The 16,892-nt window shown below is 35.9% G+C and overlaps 1 protein-coding gene across 1 annotated transcript in view; it reads right to left on the bottom strand.

The window, feature by feature from the left end:
• Positions 1–1,135: 1,135 nt before the first annotated feature.
• Positions 1,136–16,892, bottom strand: part of LOC123703989 — a 57,196-nt gene continuing 41,439 nt past the window's right edge. Inside the window, exons 20-32 of the mRNA XM_045652215.1 lie at positions 15,470–16,030; positions 14,244–14,355; positions 13,802–13,875; positions 12,417–12,507; positions 11,689–11,761; positions 11,159–11,255; positions 10,402–10,539; positions 9,870–10,055; positions 7,990–8,105; positions 7,242–7,324; positions 6,266–6,453; positions 4,859–4,907; positions 1,136–2,256 (exon numbers count right to left, since the gene is read on the bottom strand). Coding sequence (XP_045508171.1) covers positions 2,207–2,256; positions 4,859–4,907; positions 6,266–6,453; positions 7,242–7,324; positions 7,990–8,105; positions 9,870–10,055; positions 10,402–10,539; positions 11,159–11,255; positions 11,689–11,761; positions 12,417–12,507; positions 13,802–13,875; positions 14,244–14,355; positions 15,470–16,030 — 1,818 coding nt within the window. The 3' untranslated portion in view covers positions 1,136–2,206. The remainder of the gene's footprint in view (positions 2,257–4,858; positions 4,908–6,265; positions 6,454–7,241; positions 7,325–7,989; positions 8,106–9,869; positions 10,056–10,401; positions 10,540–11,158; positions 11,256–11,688; positions 11,762–12,416; positions 12,508–13,801; positions 13,876–14,243; positions 14,356–15,469; positions 16,031–16,892) is intronic.

The raw sequence follows: 16,892 nt of genomic DNA, 5'->3' as shown, positions 1-16,892 counted from the left end.
ACACCTCAAAGGAAAGCCTCAATGAGAGTCGAAACAAACTTGTGCCTGAAGTCGAGTCTTCTCTCCAAGAAGTCTCGGATTGGGGCGAACTTAATCGAGTTCAATCCCCTAAAGACACAGGTTTGCGCGTTCACCGCTAAAAAGACCCCATTTGTCGTAGAACCTCGGTTTAAGAGTACTCCCCTTAGTATATCGCCGAAAATCGGAATCCTCGGAGTTGAAATCTCGAGTGACGTTCAATTCCGCAGTCATTTGGAAGCGAAGGCTAAATTAGCCTCGAAAAAACTTGGTGTGCTCAGTAGATCGAGATAGTACTTCAAGCCGGCCCACCGACTTCAGCTGTATAAGGCTCAGGTGCGACCGCATATGGGGTACTGTTCTCATCTCTGGGCCGGAGCCCCACAGTATCAACTCCTTCCTCTTGACAGCATCCAACGTCGAGCAGCTCGAATTGTCGATGACCGTAGGATTTCCGATAGGCTCGACCCACTGTCAGGGCGGAGAGACGTTGCGTCTCTCTGTATACTGTATAGAATCTACTATGGGGAGTGCTCTGAGGAATTGTTCCACCTTTTACCAGCCGCACAGTTCCACCACCGGACCACACGCCGTAAAAACCAGTTCCATCCGCACCATCTGGATGGTTGGCGCTCCACCACTGTCCGCTTCACCCGCAACTTCCTTCCGCGTACGGTGAAACTATGGAACGATTTGCCACCTGCGGTGTTCCCGAACAACTACGACATTGGGGCCTTCAAGAAAAAAGCTTATTTGTCCATAAAAGGCCGGCAAAGCACCTGTAACACTCCTAGTGTTACAAGTGTTTATGGACGGTGATGACCACTTAACATCAGGTGGCCCACCTGCTCCTTTGCTTGCTCTGACATAAAAAAAACATTGCCAATAAAATTATTGGCAATGTTTATAATTATCATGTTCATCACTAAATAGTTAAGCTACTTGATTTTAATAAAAATATTTTTTTTATTAAACTTAAAGAGAGATTTTTCTACTGCCCGCCCACCCCCTAATAACTTTAAAAATAACTAGCCCACGCCGGCGACGCCGCGGCGCGCCGGGTGCCGCACCCGGCGCGCCGCCGCTGGGCTTTTGGACTGCGGCGCGGACCTCTACTATAGATACAGGGTGTTTTTTAAATATTGATCAATTTAATTTTATTACCAATAAATTTAAGGAAAAATAAGGAAATTATTGTCAATTTTGTTTCATGACTTTACAAACACCCATAGATATTAAATCTCATAATATTTTTAAGGTCCTCCTTTGTTAAAAGTCGGTTAAAAACACATTCCAACGCAATCAAAAATATATAAACACAGGCAGCCCCGATCGAAACCAAAATATTTTTCTTTGACAGAAAAAATACTAAAAACCTACCATCTACTTTTATTTACATGAAAAAAACTAAATAAGTGACAGACACTAATATAATAATAATTTCTATACAAAAAAAAAAAAAAACAATCGAAATAGAAAACAAATAAAAAACGTCACTTACTCAATTCTCTCTAGCGAACGCAAATATAAAGGTTTTTACACATTGAGCGATTGTCGCGCGACTTTTTTGTCTTTGTTTATTTTTTATACAAAAAGTGCTATTTTCCGTAATTTGACAAAAATTAGGGGAATTATAATTAGTGTCATCTAAGTATTATAAGTTGTAATAAGTTCCTACACATGAATTTGAATTTTCATCTATTTTTACGGTCCAGCCGTTTAGTAATAAATACAACAATTACTTATAGATTTAAGAAGTACTATTTCTTCAATAAAAATAAATATTATTTTATTGAAATGAAACTGCTACGTACAGACAATAATTAAACTTTTGTGAATTATTTACTTATTGAGTCTACAACATTCAGATCACTGCTATTAAAAATCATTGGAATTTACGTGTGTTACAAACTGTTTTTATTAATTCAAAACTGAAACTTTTGTGAATTATTTACTTATTTCGTCTACAACATTCAGATCACTACTATAAAAAATTGTGGGAACTTTGGTGTGTTACAAACTGCTTAATCTATTAATATTTCCTTCAAAACCATTTATTGACCCATTAATCAATTCCCGTGCAAAAAAAATCCGCTTGCGACTAAAAGTCGTGCGACAAAAAAGTCGCGCGACAGTCGCCGCGACTACAAGCTGCGACTATCGCGTCGATATGTGTGTGTTGCGCCGTCTAGCGTCGGGCGTTTCGATCTGGATGCGGCCGTCGGGGCGGGTTTAGTACTGGGAAAAGATAATAATTTTATTTTTATTTTCAACTAGCGGCCCGCCCTGGCTTCGCCCGTGGTACATATTTCGAAATAAAAGGTAGCAGGTAGCCTATGTTCTTTCTCAGGGTCTAAAGATTGTCTGTGCCAAATTTCATTAAAATCGGTCCAGTAGTTTATGCGTGAAAACCATACATACATACATAATTACAAACCTTTCCTCTTTATAATATTAGTATAGAAGAAACAGGTCAAAACTAAATAAAGTAACAGGTAGAATGTAATATGAAGGCAATGGTTTTCGAAACCCGGTTAGCTACTGTAATTTATGCACATTGCAAGAAAGTACTAATTTAATATTAGGTTTGATTATATCAAAATCGGTTCAGTGGTTTAGGCGTGAACGCAAACAATTTGTCATAAAATATTTAACTAGGTTTATTTATTTTCAGTTTTATTGCATTCAAACGCTTTTCAAGTCAGATATTTTTAAATAGAAAATATCAAACGCCTAGGCGTTGCTCCGGCATGGCAAAAAGACGCGGTTTCGAAACCCGCCTCGTGAGCGAACTTTTTCTATTCTTAAAGAAAATATTATTTTTAATTATATTAATTACTAGCTTCCGCCCGCGACACCGTCCGCGCGGAACAATTAAGAAAAATTAAGAATTTTTTTTCTACGTATTATCGTATTAAAAGTATCCTATTTTACGCCTAGGATAATAAGGTATAATTATACCAAGTTTCATCGAAATCGAACCGTTAGTGTTACGTGATGCCTTCACATACAGACAGATAGACAAAAATTTTTTTACTCACATATTTGGGCTTGGTATCGATCCAGTAACACCCCCTGCTATTTATATTTTCAATATTTTCAATGTACAGAATTGACCCTTCTACAGATTTATTATACAGGGTGTCCCAAAAAGTAGTGATGAACGGAAGCTGGGAGGTAGAGGACCTAGAGGGCTATCCGAATCACCCCCATGTATGTTATGCGATTTTTCGTATTTTCGGAGTTATGACGTTTTTTTCAATTTTTCACCTATCGCCGAGTACGATGATATTTTCACTCATGGTGACGTCAATTATTGCGCTAAATGCTTGATTTTTTTTGTGTGCTAAGCATAAAGGTAGGCCAATTCAGTATGGTAACATTTACTATCGTTAGATCTTCGAATGGAGTAAAAAAAAAGAATTAAATGCCAAGAAAGGTAAAATTACCCAGTATGTCTACAACTTCAAGGGCCCATAAAAAAATAAAATCACATAAAAAAAGTTTTCCATTTGGCTTTTACAAACTTGCTCTATCTATCAGGTAGCTACCCTGAAAATTTCATTTTATTATTCAGAAGGCTTCAATCGAAAAATTGAAATCTAAGTGTGGTAAGTGCAAAAATTTTATTTACGTGATGATCATTAAAACCAATAAATAGGTGTCTAATTACCAGAAATTTTTAAAATAACCCCGCTGTTGCTCAATGAAAGTGCGACATCACCATAAAAAGTTGTCTTTTAAATGTTTGAATGCCCTTTTATCATTTTTAATGGTTTCTTCTGCTACTATGAATTTCCGGGTTATTTCGTCCAAATTGTGGCATTCTCTCAAGTAGCCGAGGTCTTCTTAGTATCACCATTGAAACAAATCAATGGGGTTTTAGGTCGAGGGACCGTGGAGGCCAGGCTTTAAGGCAGGCGTCACCGGCGCATGCGCAGGCTGCAACGACCAATCCATCTTTCAGGGTATCTTTGCCCTTTAACCTGGCCTCCACGGTCCCCGGACATAAACCCTATTGATTTTTTCCGTGGGGATACTACAAAGACGAGAGATTGCCACAATTTGGACGAAATAACCCGGAAATTCATAGTAGCAAAAGAAACCATAAAAAATGATAAAAGGCATTCAGAAATTTAAAAGACAATTTTTTACGGTGATGTAGCACTTGCATTGAGCAACAGGGGGGTCATTTTAAAAATTTCTGGTAATTTAACACCTTGTTATTGGTTTTAATTTGTTTTTATTATTCATCATGTTAATTCAATTTTTGCACTTACCACATTTAGATTTCAATTTTTCGATTGAAGCTTTCTGAATAATAAAATGAAATTTTCAGGGTAGCTACCTGATAGATAGAGCAAGTTTTTAAAAGCCAAACGGAAAACTTTTTTTATGTGATTTTATTTTTTTACGGGCCCTTGAAGTTGTGAACATACTGGATAATTTTATCTTTCTTAGCATTTAATTCTATTTTTTATTCCATTCAAACATCTAACGATAGTAAATGTTACCATACTGAATTGGCCTATCTTTCAGCTTAGCAAACAATAAAAAATCAAGCATTTAGCGCAATAATTGACGTCACCATGAGTGAAAATATCATCGTACTCGGCGATAGGTGAAAAATTGAAAAAAAAACGTCATAACTCCGAAAATACGAAAAATCGCATAACATACATGGGGGTGATTCGGATAGCCCTCTAGGTCCTCTACCTCCCAGCTTCCGTTCATCACTACTTTTTGGGACACCCTGTATGTATAGATTAATTATATTTAATTATTATTTGTAAGTAGAAAGAATAATTCTGTTTCAATAAATAAATTAATTAATAATTACCTGGATGGACTGGTCCCGGTGAACGCCTGCACCACGTACCGGGAGACATCTGTACAAAAAAAATATTAATACATACAAAAAACATAGAGATATTTCTTTTAGCCTAAATTTTACTGTAATATTTCAATTTGAATCACATACGTAAATATTAAGTATAGCACGAAAAACTAAAAAAAGGGGAAAATTTGAAAAAATTGGATAGAACTTAGATATTATATCGCACTAATTAATCGAACTTTATAATGCACTAGCGGTCCGCCCCGGTTTCGCCCGTGGTATTTCGCAATAAAAAGTAGTAGTAGTTCTTTCTCAGGGTCTAAAGATTGTCTGTGCCAAATTTCATCATTATCGGTTGAGAGGTTTAAGCGGGAAAGCGTTACAGACAGACAGACAGAGTTACTTTCGCATTTATAATATTAGTAGGGATTAAAAAAAATTGTCGTAGTACATAGATGTAAAGTTTGTAATTTTTTACAGTACTTATTTTGTTCTATATCTATATTGATGTTTCCATACACGTATTTAAATCAATCACTAACCTGTCAATGTGTAAATAATAGTACCGTAAAGAAAGTGCGCGTCCCGAGCATACGTGTCAGAAGTGAAACTTCTTTGACAGATTTAAAGATACCAAAATCGTCGCCGTAATCCGTGACGTGACGGTGTGTGCCGAGCACACGTCTCAGAAGTGAAACTTATTTTACAAGATTCACAAAATCGTCACGGTACTTCATGACGTGACGGCGTTGCCATGACGCTTCCTTGTTTAACTCTCAATATTAAACACTAACCTACGGCGGTCTATACTGCACAGCGAACGGTGGTCCTTACTCCATGACGTGACGCGACTTTGAAATTTTACTCTCAACGCGCCTAAAGAACGTAAATAACAGTACCATAAAGAAAGTGCGTGTGTTCCGAGCACAGGTGTCAGTAGTGAAACTTCTTTGACAGATTCAAAGATACCAAAATCATCGTTTGCCGTGACGTGACGGTGTGTGTCAGAAGAGAAACTTCTTTGACGGATTAAAAGATACCAAAATCGTCGCCGTAATCCTTGCCGTGACGGTGTGTGCCAAGCACACGTGTCAGAAGTGAAACTTCTTTTAAAAGATTCACCAAATCGTCACCGTACTCCATGACGTGACGGTATTGCCACGACGCGACCTTGAAATTTTACTCTCAACGCGTCTAAAGATATTAAACTAGCTTCCGCCCACGACTTTGTACGTGCATCCCCGTTTTTCCCCGTTCCCGCAAGAATTTCGGGAAATCCTTTCTTAGGGGACGCCTAACATCTACCTGCATGCCTGCATAATTTCAGCCCGATATGTCCAGTGGTTTGGGCTGTGCGTTGATAGATCACTATATCAGTCACCTTTGCGTTTTATATATATAGATACTGACCTGTCGCAACAAATACGGCGGTCTATACTGCACAGCGAACGGGTTATCCCTGTACCCGGCCCGCCGGTCACCGTCACGACGTTCGATCCGATCGTTCCGATCCGACCGGTCGGATCGGAACCGGTCGTCCGGACGCCGGTACGACGGCCGGTCGGTGCGTGTGTAGTCGTACTTGCGTGTTTCTGGGTCTGTTGGGAATTGTTATTAGATGAATGTTTGACACAAAATTAGAACTGACACAAAACAAGACAATAATAAACATTTAAAACATACATTAACATAAACATACATACATTTAATGGAAAAAAAAGTAAAAAAGAAACCAATAAAAGGAGAGCCTAATTACGTAACTCAGTCTAGGTTGCACATTAAATTCAGACCACTGCCTGTAATCCGGAATGTTATTATAATAAGGGCTGATTTTTCAATCCTTGGTTAATACTTATTCGTCGAATAACGTATTAAACTACCATTTCAAAAATGTATTCTTTGCCCATCTTTGACAGTTTACGGGTGACATTTTAATATTATCGTGTAATACTTTATTGGACGGATAAGTCTTAACCATGGATTGAAAAATCAGCCCTAAGATTATTTAATTTGATTTATATGAGAAACAAACAGTCATTTGAAAAACAAAAAATCATAATATAATATTCAATGTTTAAAGTCAAATTACTCATAAGAAAGGTCTGCCTAACACACGCGTAGGCAGAGTTTTGAATAGGACAAAAAATTCTGTAAAGTTTCGATTAGTTCTTCTTTTTTTGGTTGTTGGTTTTTCTAAAGGAAATTAAACTTTATTTAAATAAATACGTCATAACGTTATTACACAATTAATTGAACTATGACATAGAAATAAATCATGAATTTACAAAAAACATTGTACTAAATGCAAACATTTATGACCTGTTAAAACTTTATTACAAAGAAGATTTGTAATGTGAGTTTAAATTAATAATAACAATATACTTACAATTATTCTTCGCCTGTATATTTCTAATGGAATTGACTATCGCACGTGCAGCCGAACTCAGCTGGGCCTCTTCGTTGGGCCGACTTGAACAAAATAATAATTAAATTAGAAATAAATAAATAAATCCTTTATTTAACAAGACAGGATTATTACAGTATGGTGTAATTAAACAAAAACATACATACATATTTTCAGGATAATTTTTCACACATGGCACGATCTGTTCCCATACTAAGCTTTCGCTTGTGTTATGGAAACCAGATGACTGATAAACATACATACATAATTTTAAATAAATACTTATAGATATTCAACACCCAGACACAGAGCAAATCTACGTTCATCACAAAAATATTTTCCCAGGGTGGGAATCGAACCCACAACCTCTGGCTGAGCCACTACCAACTAAGCCAACCGGTCAGTCAATTCTTACATTATAATTGGTCGAGCTTTTTTTACCAAGTTTTGTGAGTCGAATGGATAAAATTATTATTGTTATACAGTTAATTCTTATTGGCCAAGGATTGATTAAAAATGAGAAATAGAAATTATAAGAAATAATTAAATATTATAAAACAAATTCTTCCGTCACTCATATCTGTCTAACTGCGTTAAACTGAAAAATTATGGCATATTTTTATGCTATTTTCACAAATAGTAGACACATTTTTTAGTAACGTTTTTTCTTAAATATTACTTATTATGTATTATTTTATTTAATTTTAATACACAAGTTTATTTATTTTACCCGTTAACTCTGGCACTGTACGCGTTGACGGGATAACTGCCCAGGATGCCGCTCCCACTGTTCCCCCCCCACTCCTCTCTTCTCTTCTCCTTCGTGTTTATCGTCGCCATTTGCTCCTGAACAACAAAAGAGTCATTATAATTAAACTAGCTTTCCACCCGCGTTTTCGAAGAAAAACCCGCATAGTTCCCGTTCCCGTGGGATTTCCGGGATAAAACCTATTCTATGTGTTAATCCAAGTTACCTTCTATATGTGCGCTGAATTTTATTGTAACTGTACTGTTGCGTCTTATTCACTATCTCCGCTAGACTAGTGAAGACTAGCGAACGCTGGTGAACACTAGCGAATGCTGATGAACACTAGCGAATGCTGGTGAACACTAGCGAATGCTGGTGAACACTAGCGAATGCTGGTGAACACTAGCGAATGCTGGTGAACACTAGCGAATGCTGGTGAACACTAGCGAATGCTGGTGAACGAAAGCGAATGCTGGTGAACGAAAGCGAATGCTGGTGAACACTAGCGAATGCTGGTGAACACTAGCGAATGCTGGTGAACACTAGCGAATGCTGGTGAACGAAAGCGAATGCTGGTGAACGAAAGCGAATGCTGGTGAACACTAGCGAATGCTGGTGAACGAAAGCGAATGCTGGTGAACGAAAGCGAATGCTGGTGAACACTAGCGAATGCTGGTGAACGAAAGCGAACGCTGGTGAACACTATTGAAGAATAGTGAAGACTAGTAAACACTAGTTAAACCTATTAAATACCCAAGGAAACAGGTTTTTCACTTCTGGTGTTTTATGTAGTGACAAATAGTGAAGAGTAGTGGAGGCTAGTGTAGTGAACACTAGTGAAGAATGTTGAAGGGTAGTGAAGTATAGCAAATACTAGTAAAGTGTAATAAACACTAGTGAAGTGTAATAAACACTAGTGAAGTGTAGTAAACACTATAGTCCTTTTCACGTAGGATGATTCCTGTGACACTTCGTCGTGTTCCGAATTACGTATTTTATGTTTAAAACGCAAAAATAATTTTAGTGCATAATATTTTTATTTTATGGCGGCATTATTACCAAAAATATAAAAATGAAACATCTTAAGCTTATAATTAAAAAACAGTATTGTTTTAGTTGAATATAATGAAAAATAAAATAAAATAACACAAAAATATAATACCTACGCAATTCGTGTACATGAAATGGATCGTTGACAAATCATAGAGTTGGAAAACATATAATCGGCGCCCATCTTGTGATCGTTTGTCAATCGAGTCAATCGTCTGTACGAGTGCGTCAGCCTTGTATACAAGTTGCATTTTTATATTGATACTTTACGTGGTATTATTCTGTTATTGTTACTAATTGTTATTGTTGACTTTTTTTTTGCTGTTGTTTGCTAAGTTTCCTTAGTTAATTGTTGGCGAAATGCCGAAAAAACTAATTTTGGTACTTTATTCTAATCGATTTCATTTCCATATAAAATATTATCGATTATCGGAAACAATTGATACGATTTCAGTAAAGACATCTCTACACGTGTCAAAAATCGATGTGTCACAGAAATCATCTTAGGTGGAAAGGACTATAGTGCAGTGTAGTGAACGCTAGTGAAGTGTAGTAAACACTAGTGAAGTGTAGTAAACACTAGTGAAGTGTAATAAACATTAGTGAAGTGTAGTGAACGCTAGTGAAGTGTAGTAAACACTAGTGTAGTGAAGTGTAGTAAACACTAGTGAAGTGTAGTGAACGCTAGTGAAGTGTAGTAAACACTAGTGAAGTGCAATTAACACTAGTGAAGAATAGTAAACACTAGTGAAAGCTAGTGCAACCTAGTATATACCCTAGGAATTTTTTTTTCACTTATTATTTATTCTTACCTTAATTTGCTGTATCTTGTTAACAATGTCGGGCCCCCCCTCCCCCCTTTCGTGCGGCGTGTCTCTAGCGGAGCCGATGGAGTTGCGCTTGCGCATCTGTGGCGTTGTGCGCTGGTGCTGCACTTCCGGTGTCTTGTCGATTAGCGGGTAGACGGGTTGGCATACCGGATACGGTTGTGGGAGCATCTGGGAATAAGTAAATTATAAGCAGCTTCAAGTAAATTATAAACAGCTTCAAGAAAGTAACGAATCTAAAATGGCGGCACTAATCATTCCGTCTTACTCACACACTATTTAAGTTTTTAGTCACATTTATATATGTTCGAACTGTGGAATTTTAAATATGGACCGCCATTTTCAAGTATTGGTGACAATACAATTTTAAAGCGTGTTGATTAGTTATTTAAAAATTGCAACTTAAAAATTCTTTCTTACAACTTAAAAAAGGTAGGTCAAAAATTTTTACGGCTGCAAATTTATATTGAAAAAAAAAAAAAAAGAAAATGTTGGTACATAATTTTTTTCTACAAACCTGCGGATAAACAACATTATATGGTTGGTACACATTCGGGCAGACTATCGGATACACGTCGTGCAGCATCAGTTTCGGCGCAGCCGTTGCCATGGCGACCGGCTGTTGTACGTTCTGCCACTGGATCGGTTCTTGATACTGGAATCGAGATTTTTACATTATTGTAGAAAAACTATAAAATATTTTTTTTGTTCTAATAGTCTTTTGCTTAAGCTTTATTTAGTACTAGCGGTCCGCCCCGGCTTCGCCCGTGGTACATATTTCGCAATAAAAGGTAGCCTATGTTCTTTCTCAGGGTCTAAAGATTGTCTGTGCCAAATTTCATCAAAATCGGTTGAGAGGTTTATGCGTGAAAACAATACATACATAATAACAAACTTTTCCTCTTTATAATAATTATTAGTATAGAAGTACATGGCACTGCACGGCGTATGAAAACTTGTAAAATATCATATTTTTCTACTTTTACATAATAAAATAGTATAGAAGTTTCAATTTACTTCAATTAACTGGTTTCGGCTTACTATTTATTTTACTTTTTTTAAGCTATTGCATAGCTTCTATCGCGGGCCTTGAGCGCGGGGACCGAATCGAGAAATTCCGTAACGAAAAAACCTCACGCTCCCCACGGGGACGGGCGGAGGTGTGGCTTGAAGGCATAGCATGCAATAGCTTTACCGCAGTCCCCGAGTGACACACGGCGTTTTATTTTTTCCACTATAATAAAAATATACATAAAAATCAAATAAAATGTCACCGGATAATGTTGCATAGGCGGTTGCAGTATAACATTAGGTACGGGATACGAAGGCACCATGGCGGGCACTTCAACTTGACCGTAGCCCATGTTGTACCTATAAATATATACTTTTAAATAACACAGAATTAAATGACAGAGAAATAAATTTGACTGGCCGGTTGGCTTGGTAGCAAGTATAGATTTTTAGCTTGTAAATGAGAAAATATTAAAGAACGAACTGCTAGGCGTTGCCCTGCAGGGCGGCTAGGCGTTGCCCCGGTTTGGCAAAAAGACGCGGGTTCGTATCCCGCCTCGTGATCGATTTCTTGTATTTTTTTAATTTCTCATATACAAAGCATTTGAATGCTATAAAACTGTATTTAAAAACATACTTATTATATTCATTATTCTGATGCGATAGGAAATAAAAAAAATACGATTTTAAATTATAATATGCTCAAAAAAGTGTTTCTCTAAAATTAATCTTGCTAAAAGTATTATATTTAGGAGCATATAAAATAAATAAATAAATCACTTTATATACATACCCCCTTTGTTGTAACATCGGTTCTGAACATCCGCTGTACGCGTTGAATTCTGTAGCGTATGGATAACTTGGATCTATGTAAAAAAATATTTTAATAAATATTTTTTTTAATCGTATGTAAAAACCCTTTTTACGTTATATTGATACAATTGTTTTTTATAAAAACTGAATGAAAGAATATAATAAATTGATAGTAAAGAATTATACATTTTTCGTATGGTTAAAATTTATCCAAATAAGTTATGAATGACATTATATTTGTATGTTTTAAAATACTAACAAAATGACAAACGCTTTTACGAATTACGAATTTATAATATTACTAGCTTTCCACCCGCGGCTTCGCCCGCGCAGTCAAAGAAAAACCCGCATAGTTCCCGTTCCCGTGGGATTTCCGGGATAAAACCTATCCTATGTCCCGGGGTAAAAAGTAGCCTATGTCCTTTCTCGGGTATCAAAATACCAAATTTCATGCAAATTGGTTCAGTAGTTGGGGCGTGATTGAGTAACAGACAGACAGACAGAGTTACTTTCGCATTTATAATATTAGTATGGATTAATTCTACTCTTAGTAAACTGAGAAAGTTTGTGAGGATGGATAAAATATGTTCAACATATGATTTTATTACAGGAAAATCACTGAACGAATTTTGAGAATACTTTGCAGTGATGTAGCTCATGTATCAGAATTACTTATTAAAATGTTAATATTATAAATAAATAACTTACCTATCCTAAAAGTGTTATCTGTATGCGGTGAAGGCGGCAAATGTTTCGGTTCTTCCACCATGGGCTGATATATTGGTTGCATGCCTTGATCCTGAAAATTAATGTTAATTGAAGTGAAACTTCTTTATCGGGGTTGGAAAAAAATTTAGTGTAACATTTTTTCGTTACGCGTGACATTTTTCAGTTACGCGCCATCTTTTTCTTATCCCTGCCACGCGTGATTCGACGTATTTCTGTAAAGTTGCATATAGTAAATTATTTTTTGAAAAATCAGGTCATAAAGAATTTTCACTTCTTACGTGTGTAGGTACACTAGTACACGCACACATTTTTTTTATATTAATATTATTTAGATGTAGAATAGATATTTTAATTTGATGCCGTACTTATTTTATTTTTTCATGTTTCTTTTTAACCATAACTACTTAGTTAATTTAATAAATTTTCAGCTGGCTTGCTAAAATAGAATGACTGAAATGTATGCATATCATCTAATTATAAATAAATAAAAAAATATATCTAGAAACAATTGGCGTTTTGTTAACAAATTAATTTTGTGTTTTTGACAAAAACTTTTATATATAAACAAGAGTTACAAAACTTTCATAATTATTATTAATTAATAATAAATATTTCAGGACAATTTGCACACACGGCACGATCTGATCCCATACTAAGCTTTCGCTTGTGTCATGGAAACCAGATGGCTGATAAACATACATATATATCATTTTAAATAAATACTTATATAGATAATTAACACCCAGACACAGAGCAAACATCCATCCATTTTTCCCCTTTTTTAATTCAAAATCCTACCCATAGGTTGCCTGGTAGAAATCGCTGAGTAGCGATAAGGCCGCCTTTTTGGCATAAATTGTAATATTGTCTTTTTTTTGTTTTATTGTCTGCTTTTTTTTTATCTGGTGCTAAATAAAGTGTATTTATTTATTTATTATGTTCATCACACAAATATTTGCCCCGGGTGGGAATCGAACCCACAACCTCTGGCTTGAAGGCAGGGCCACTACCAACCAAGCCAACCGGTCAGTCATATTCATGTAATTATTTGTGCTGTGTCGAAAGACAAACCGAAAATCGTAAATTAGAATCCGACCACATTATTATTTCTTATTTTTTATTTATACACAACTAGCTTACCGCCCGCGGCTTCGCCCGCTATGTCTAAAACCTAATAAATTATATACTAAAACCTTCCTCTTGAATCACTCTATCTATTAAAAAAACCGAATCAAAATCCGTTGCGTAGTTTTAAAGATTTAAGCATACATAGGGACAGAGAAAGCGACTTTGTTTTATACTATGTAGTGAAATTATAATATTTAAACCAATAATAGAATAAATGTAAATAAAAAAAAACTCACGAGTCTACAATGATTGACGAACGGATACCCTTGAGGTATACCAGGATACATCATGTTGGCTATTGAAACAGGCCCTGAAATGGAGAAAGGAATTTTAAACAAATTTTAATCCATACTAATATTATAAATGCGAAAGTAACTCTGTCTGTCTGTCTGTTACTCAATCACGCCTAAACTACTGAACCAATATGCATGAAATTTGGTACAGAGATATTTTGATACCCGAGAAAGGACATAGGATAGGTTTTATCCCGGAAATCCTACGGGAACGGGTTTTTCTTTGAAAACTAGTATGTTATATAATACTTTGCGATGATAATTTTATTACTCTAGTGACTGTGCCTTATAAAAAGATTTTATTTGTACGATTCCCATTATCATACGTTGTACACTAAAGAAATAGACTCAGATAGGAAGGATTACTCATATTAACAATACTCACGTATATTAGGATCCTGTATGGGCACCGGTGTGATTTTAGCTTGCGCCATCATATTTTGTATTTCAGCCACATCCGGTTGGTATGTGACCATCGCTTGCGATGGTGACGTCAACTGGAACAAACAAATAAACAATCAATCGATCGAACAATAAATCAATCGATCGAACAATCAGTTCATCGATCGAACAATCAATCGAACAATTAATCAAACAATAGACCAATTGATCGAACAATTAATCAATCTACTTATTCGAAAAGTAAGTACCTAAATTGTGATATAGCTTATTTTTTTAAATAGATGTCGTGGTCATATCGTAGATTTGATCATTTCATGATACGAGTGGCCATTTCACGGAATGGTCGCATATCGTGAAATGGCCAATTTAGTTTGGCCACATCATGATGTGGTTTGGGCAGATCAATGATAAGAAATCGTTTCACGATATGGCCAATTAACGCATGGTTTTTTCATGAAATGATCAAAATTATTTGATCATATCGTAAAATATTTACATTAATCGTTGGTAGAGGCGCTGCAAGCTCTGTGTTTAGGTATGTGATAAGATGGCGGCCGCTGGCGAAAATTAAATTATTCGCAGTTAAAAACTTCATAATTCGTTTAATAACAATATTATGAAGAAAGTCATAGCAAAGAATTTACGACGAAGAGGTACGAGTACTATGGAAAATGTGGATATCTTATATGTATTTAAGAAAAAATGCGACTTAAATAAAATAATATAAGAAAATACTACTATATTATCATAATTGTTTGTTTTTTAAAAAGCGATCCGCTTCTGGCACTCGCCGGCCGCTGCCGCGGCACTAACTTAAATGACACTAAATAAGTTTTTAGAATATAGTTATTCTGAAATTTTTTAATATTTTATGGACTCTTTATATTTTATACGATCTGGCCAAATGTGGATGACCAAATCGTGAAACGTTGACGATTTAACGATCTGATCAAACTATGTTGGCCATTTCACGATATGCGACCATTTCGTGAAATGGCCACTCATATCATGAAATGATCAATTCTACGATATGACCACGACATAGACATAATATTTATAAAAAATTGTAAAAACAATAAAGTAAGGAACATTTTCACTTCCTCCATTATTTATTATGTTTACGCTAGTAAATATTAATCAGATTTATTTTTTGAGCGAAGTCAGGCTGCTATACTAGTTTTATTTATCCATTATAATATTATAACATACCTCATTTCTATATCCCTGGCAATAACTCTGATAAGCCACATCTTGGTGCTCTTGCGAATACGTTCTATTCAACCGTTGATTCTCGAACGTTCGATGTTCAACCGGCCTCTGATTGGTCGAATCTCCTTGCCTCTGATTAGCTGAATTTGAATAACGTTGATTCGGCGAATCTTGCCTCTGATTGGTCGAATTTGAAAAACGTTGATTCGGCGAATCTTGCCTCTGATTGGTCGAATTTGAAAAACGTTGATTCGGCGATTCCTGCCTCTGATTGGCTGGCGATGCCGGCAAATTATTTTCAAATTGCGAATTGTCGAACGACTTTTGCGTTTCTAGCCTTTTGTTCTCCGGCTTTTGAATTTCGACCGTTTTGTTTTCAAATTTCTGTTCGGAATTTGAATTTTCTCTAATCTCTATTCTCTGTGGTTGCACTTCGATCACGGGTTTGGTTTCTTCTTTATGGTTCGGTTCTGGTGTTTGTGTATCTTTTGTGTCTGTGTTTGCGAGCGTTTTTATCGGACTATTTTGTACCGAGTTGTTTTTAGAGCATTGCGGCGTTGTCTGTAACAGAAGTGAGATAAAAAGTTATTTTTTGGATGCAATCTTGATATTAGATTTGTAAATATTTAGAAAGCTGTTTTCGTTTATAACTTGAGTTTAAAATTTAGTATTTCATGATAATATTATATCCTACTAATATTATAAAGGCGAAAGTTTGTAAGTTTGGATGTATGGATGTTTGTTACTCTTTCACGTAAAAACTACTGAATGGATTTGAATGAAACTTTATAGCTTATACATCAGAATGACACTTAGGATAGGTTTTATCCCGGAAATCCCACGGGAACGGGAACTATGCGGGTTTTCCTTTGAAAACGCGGGCGAAGCCGCGGGCGGAAATCTAGTTATTTATATTTCATTTCAGAGATTATCTAATACATTTTACATTGTCATTTAGTTAGTGGTTGAACCAAGAAGCTTATATCTAATACACTGGAGATTGCACTATGAACGTTGACTTGTCACGGGAAGGTATGACCTTGAATGACGCCTGGTTGTTTTTTGTCCCTTTCACACCTAACTTGGCAAGTTATACCTTCCCGTGACAAGTCAACGTTCATAGTGCAATCTCCAGTGTATTAGATATAAGCATCTTGGGTTGAACAAGGTACAGCATCAGTAAATGTATTCTATAATAGCATTTCCAACAAAGTAACCTTTTACTTTTCCCAAAAATGCTGCATTTTTATCTACCCCATAAAAACCAAACACATTATGGGGTATAATGTGATTGGTTTTATGGGATTTTTCTATATTACAAACATCACTACATAGTATAAAACAAAGTCGCTTTCTCTGTCCCTATGTCCCTTTGTATGCTTAAATATTTAAAACTACGCAACGGATTTTGATGCGGTTTTTT

Source organism: Colias croceus, chromosome 28, assembly GCF_905220415.1.
Source record: "Colias croceus chromosome 28, ilColCroc2.1".
NCBI classification, from domain to species: domain Eukaryota; kingdom Metazoa; phylum Arthropoda; class Insecta; order Lepidoptera; family Pieridae; genus Colias; species Colias croceus.
The sequence above is the reverse complement of the archived record's forward strand: the minus strand, read 5'-3'. Positions and strand labels throughout refer to the sequence as shown.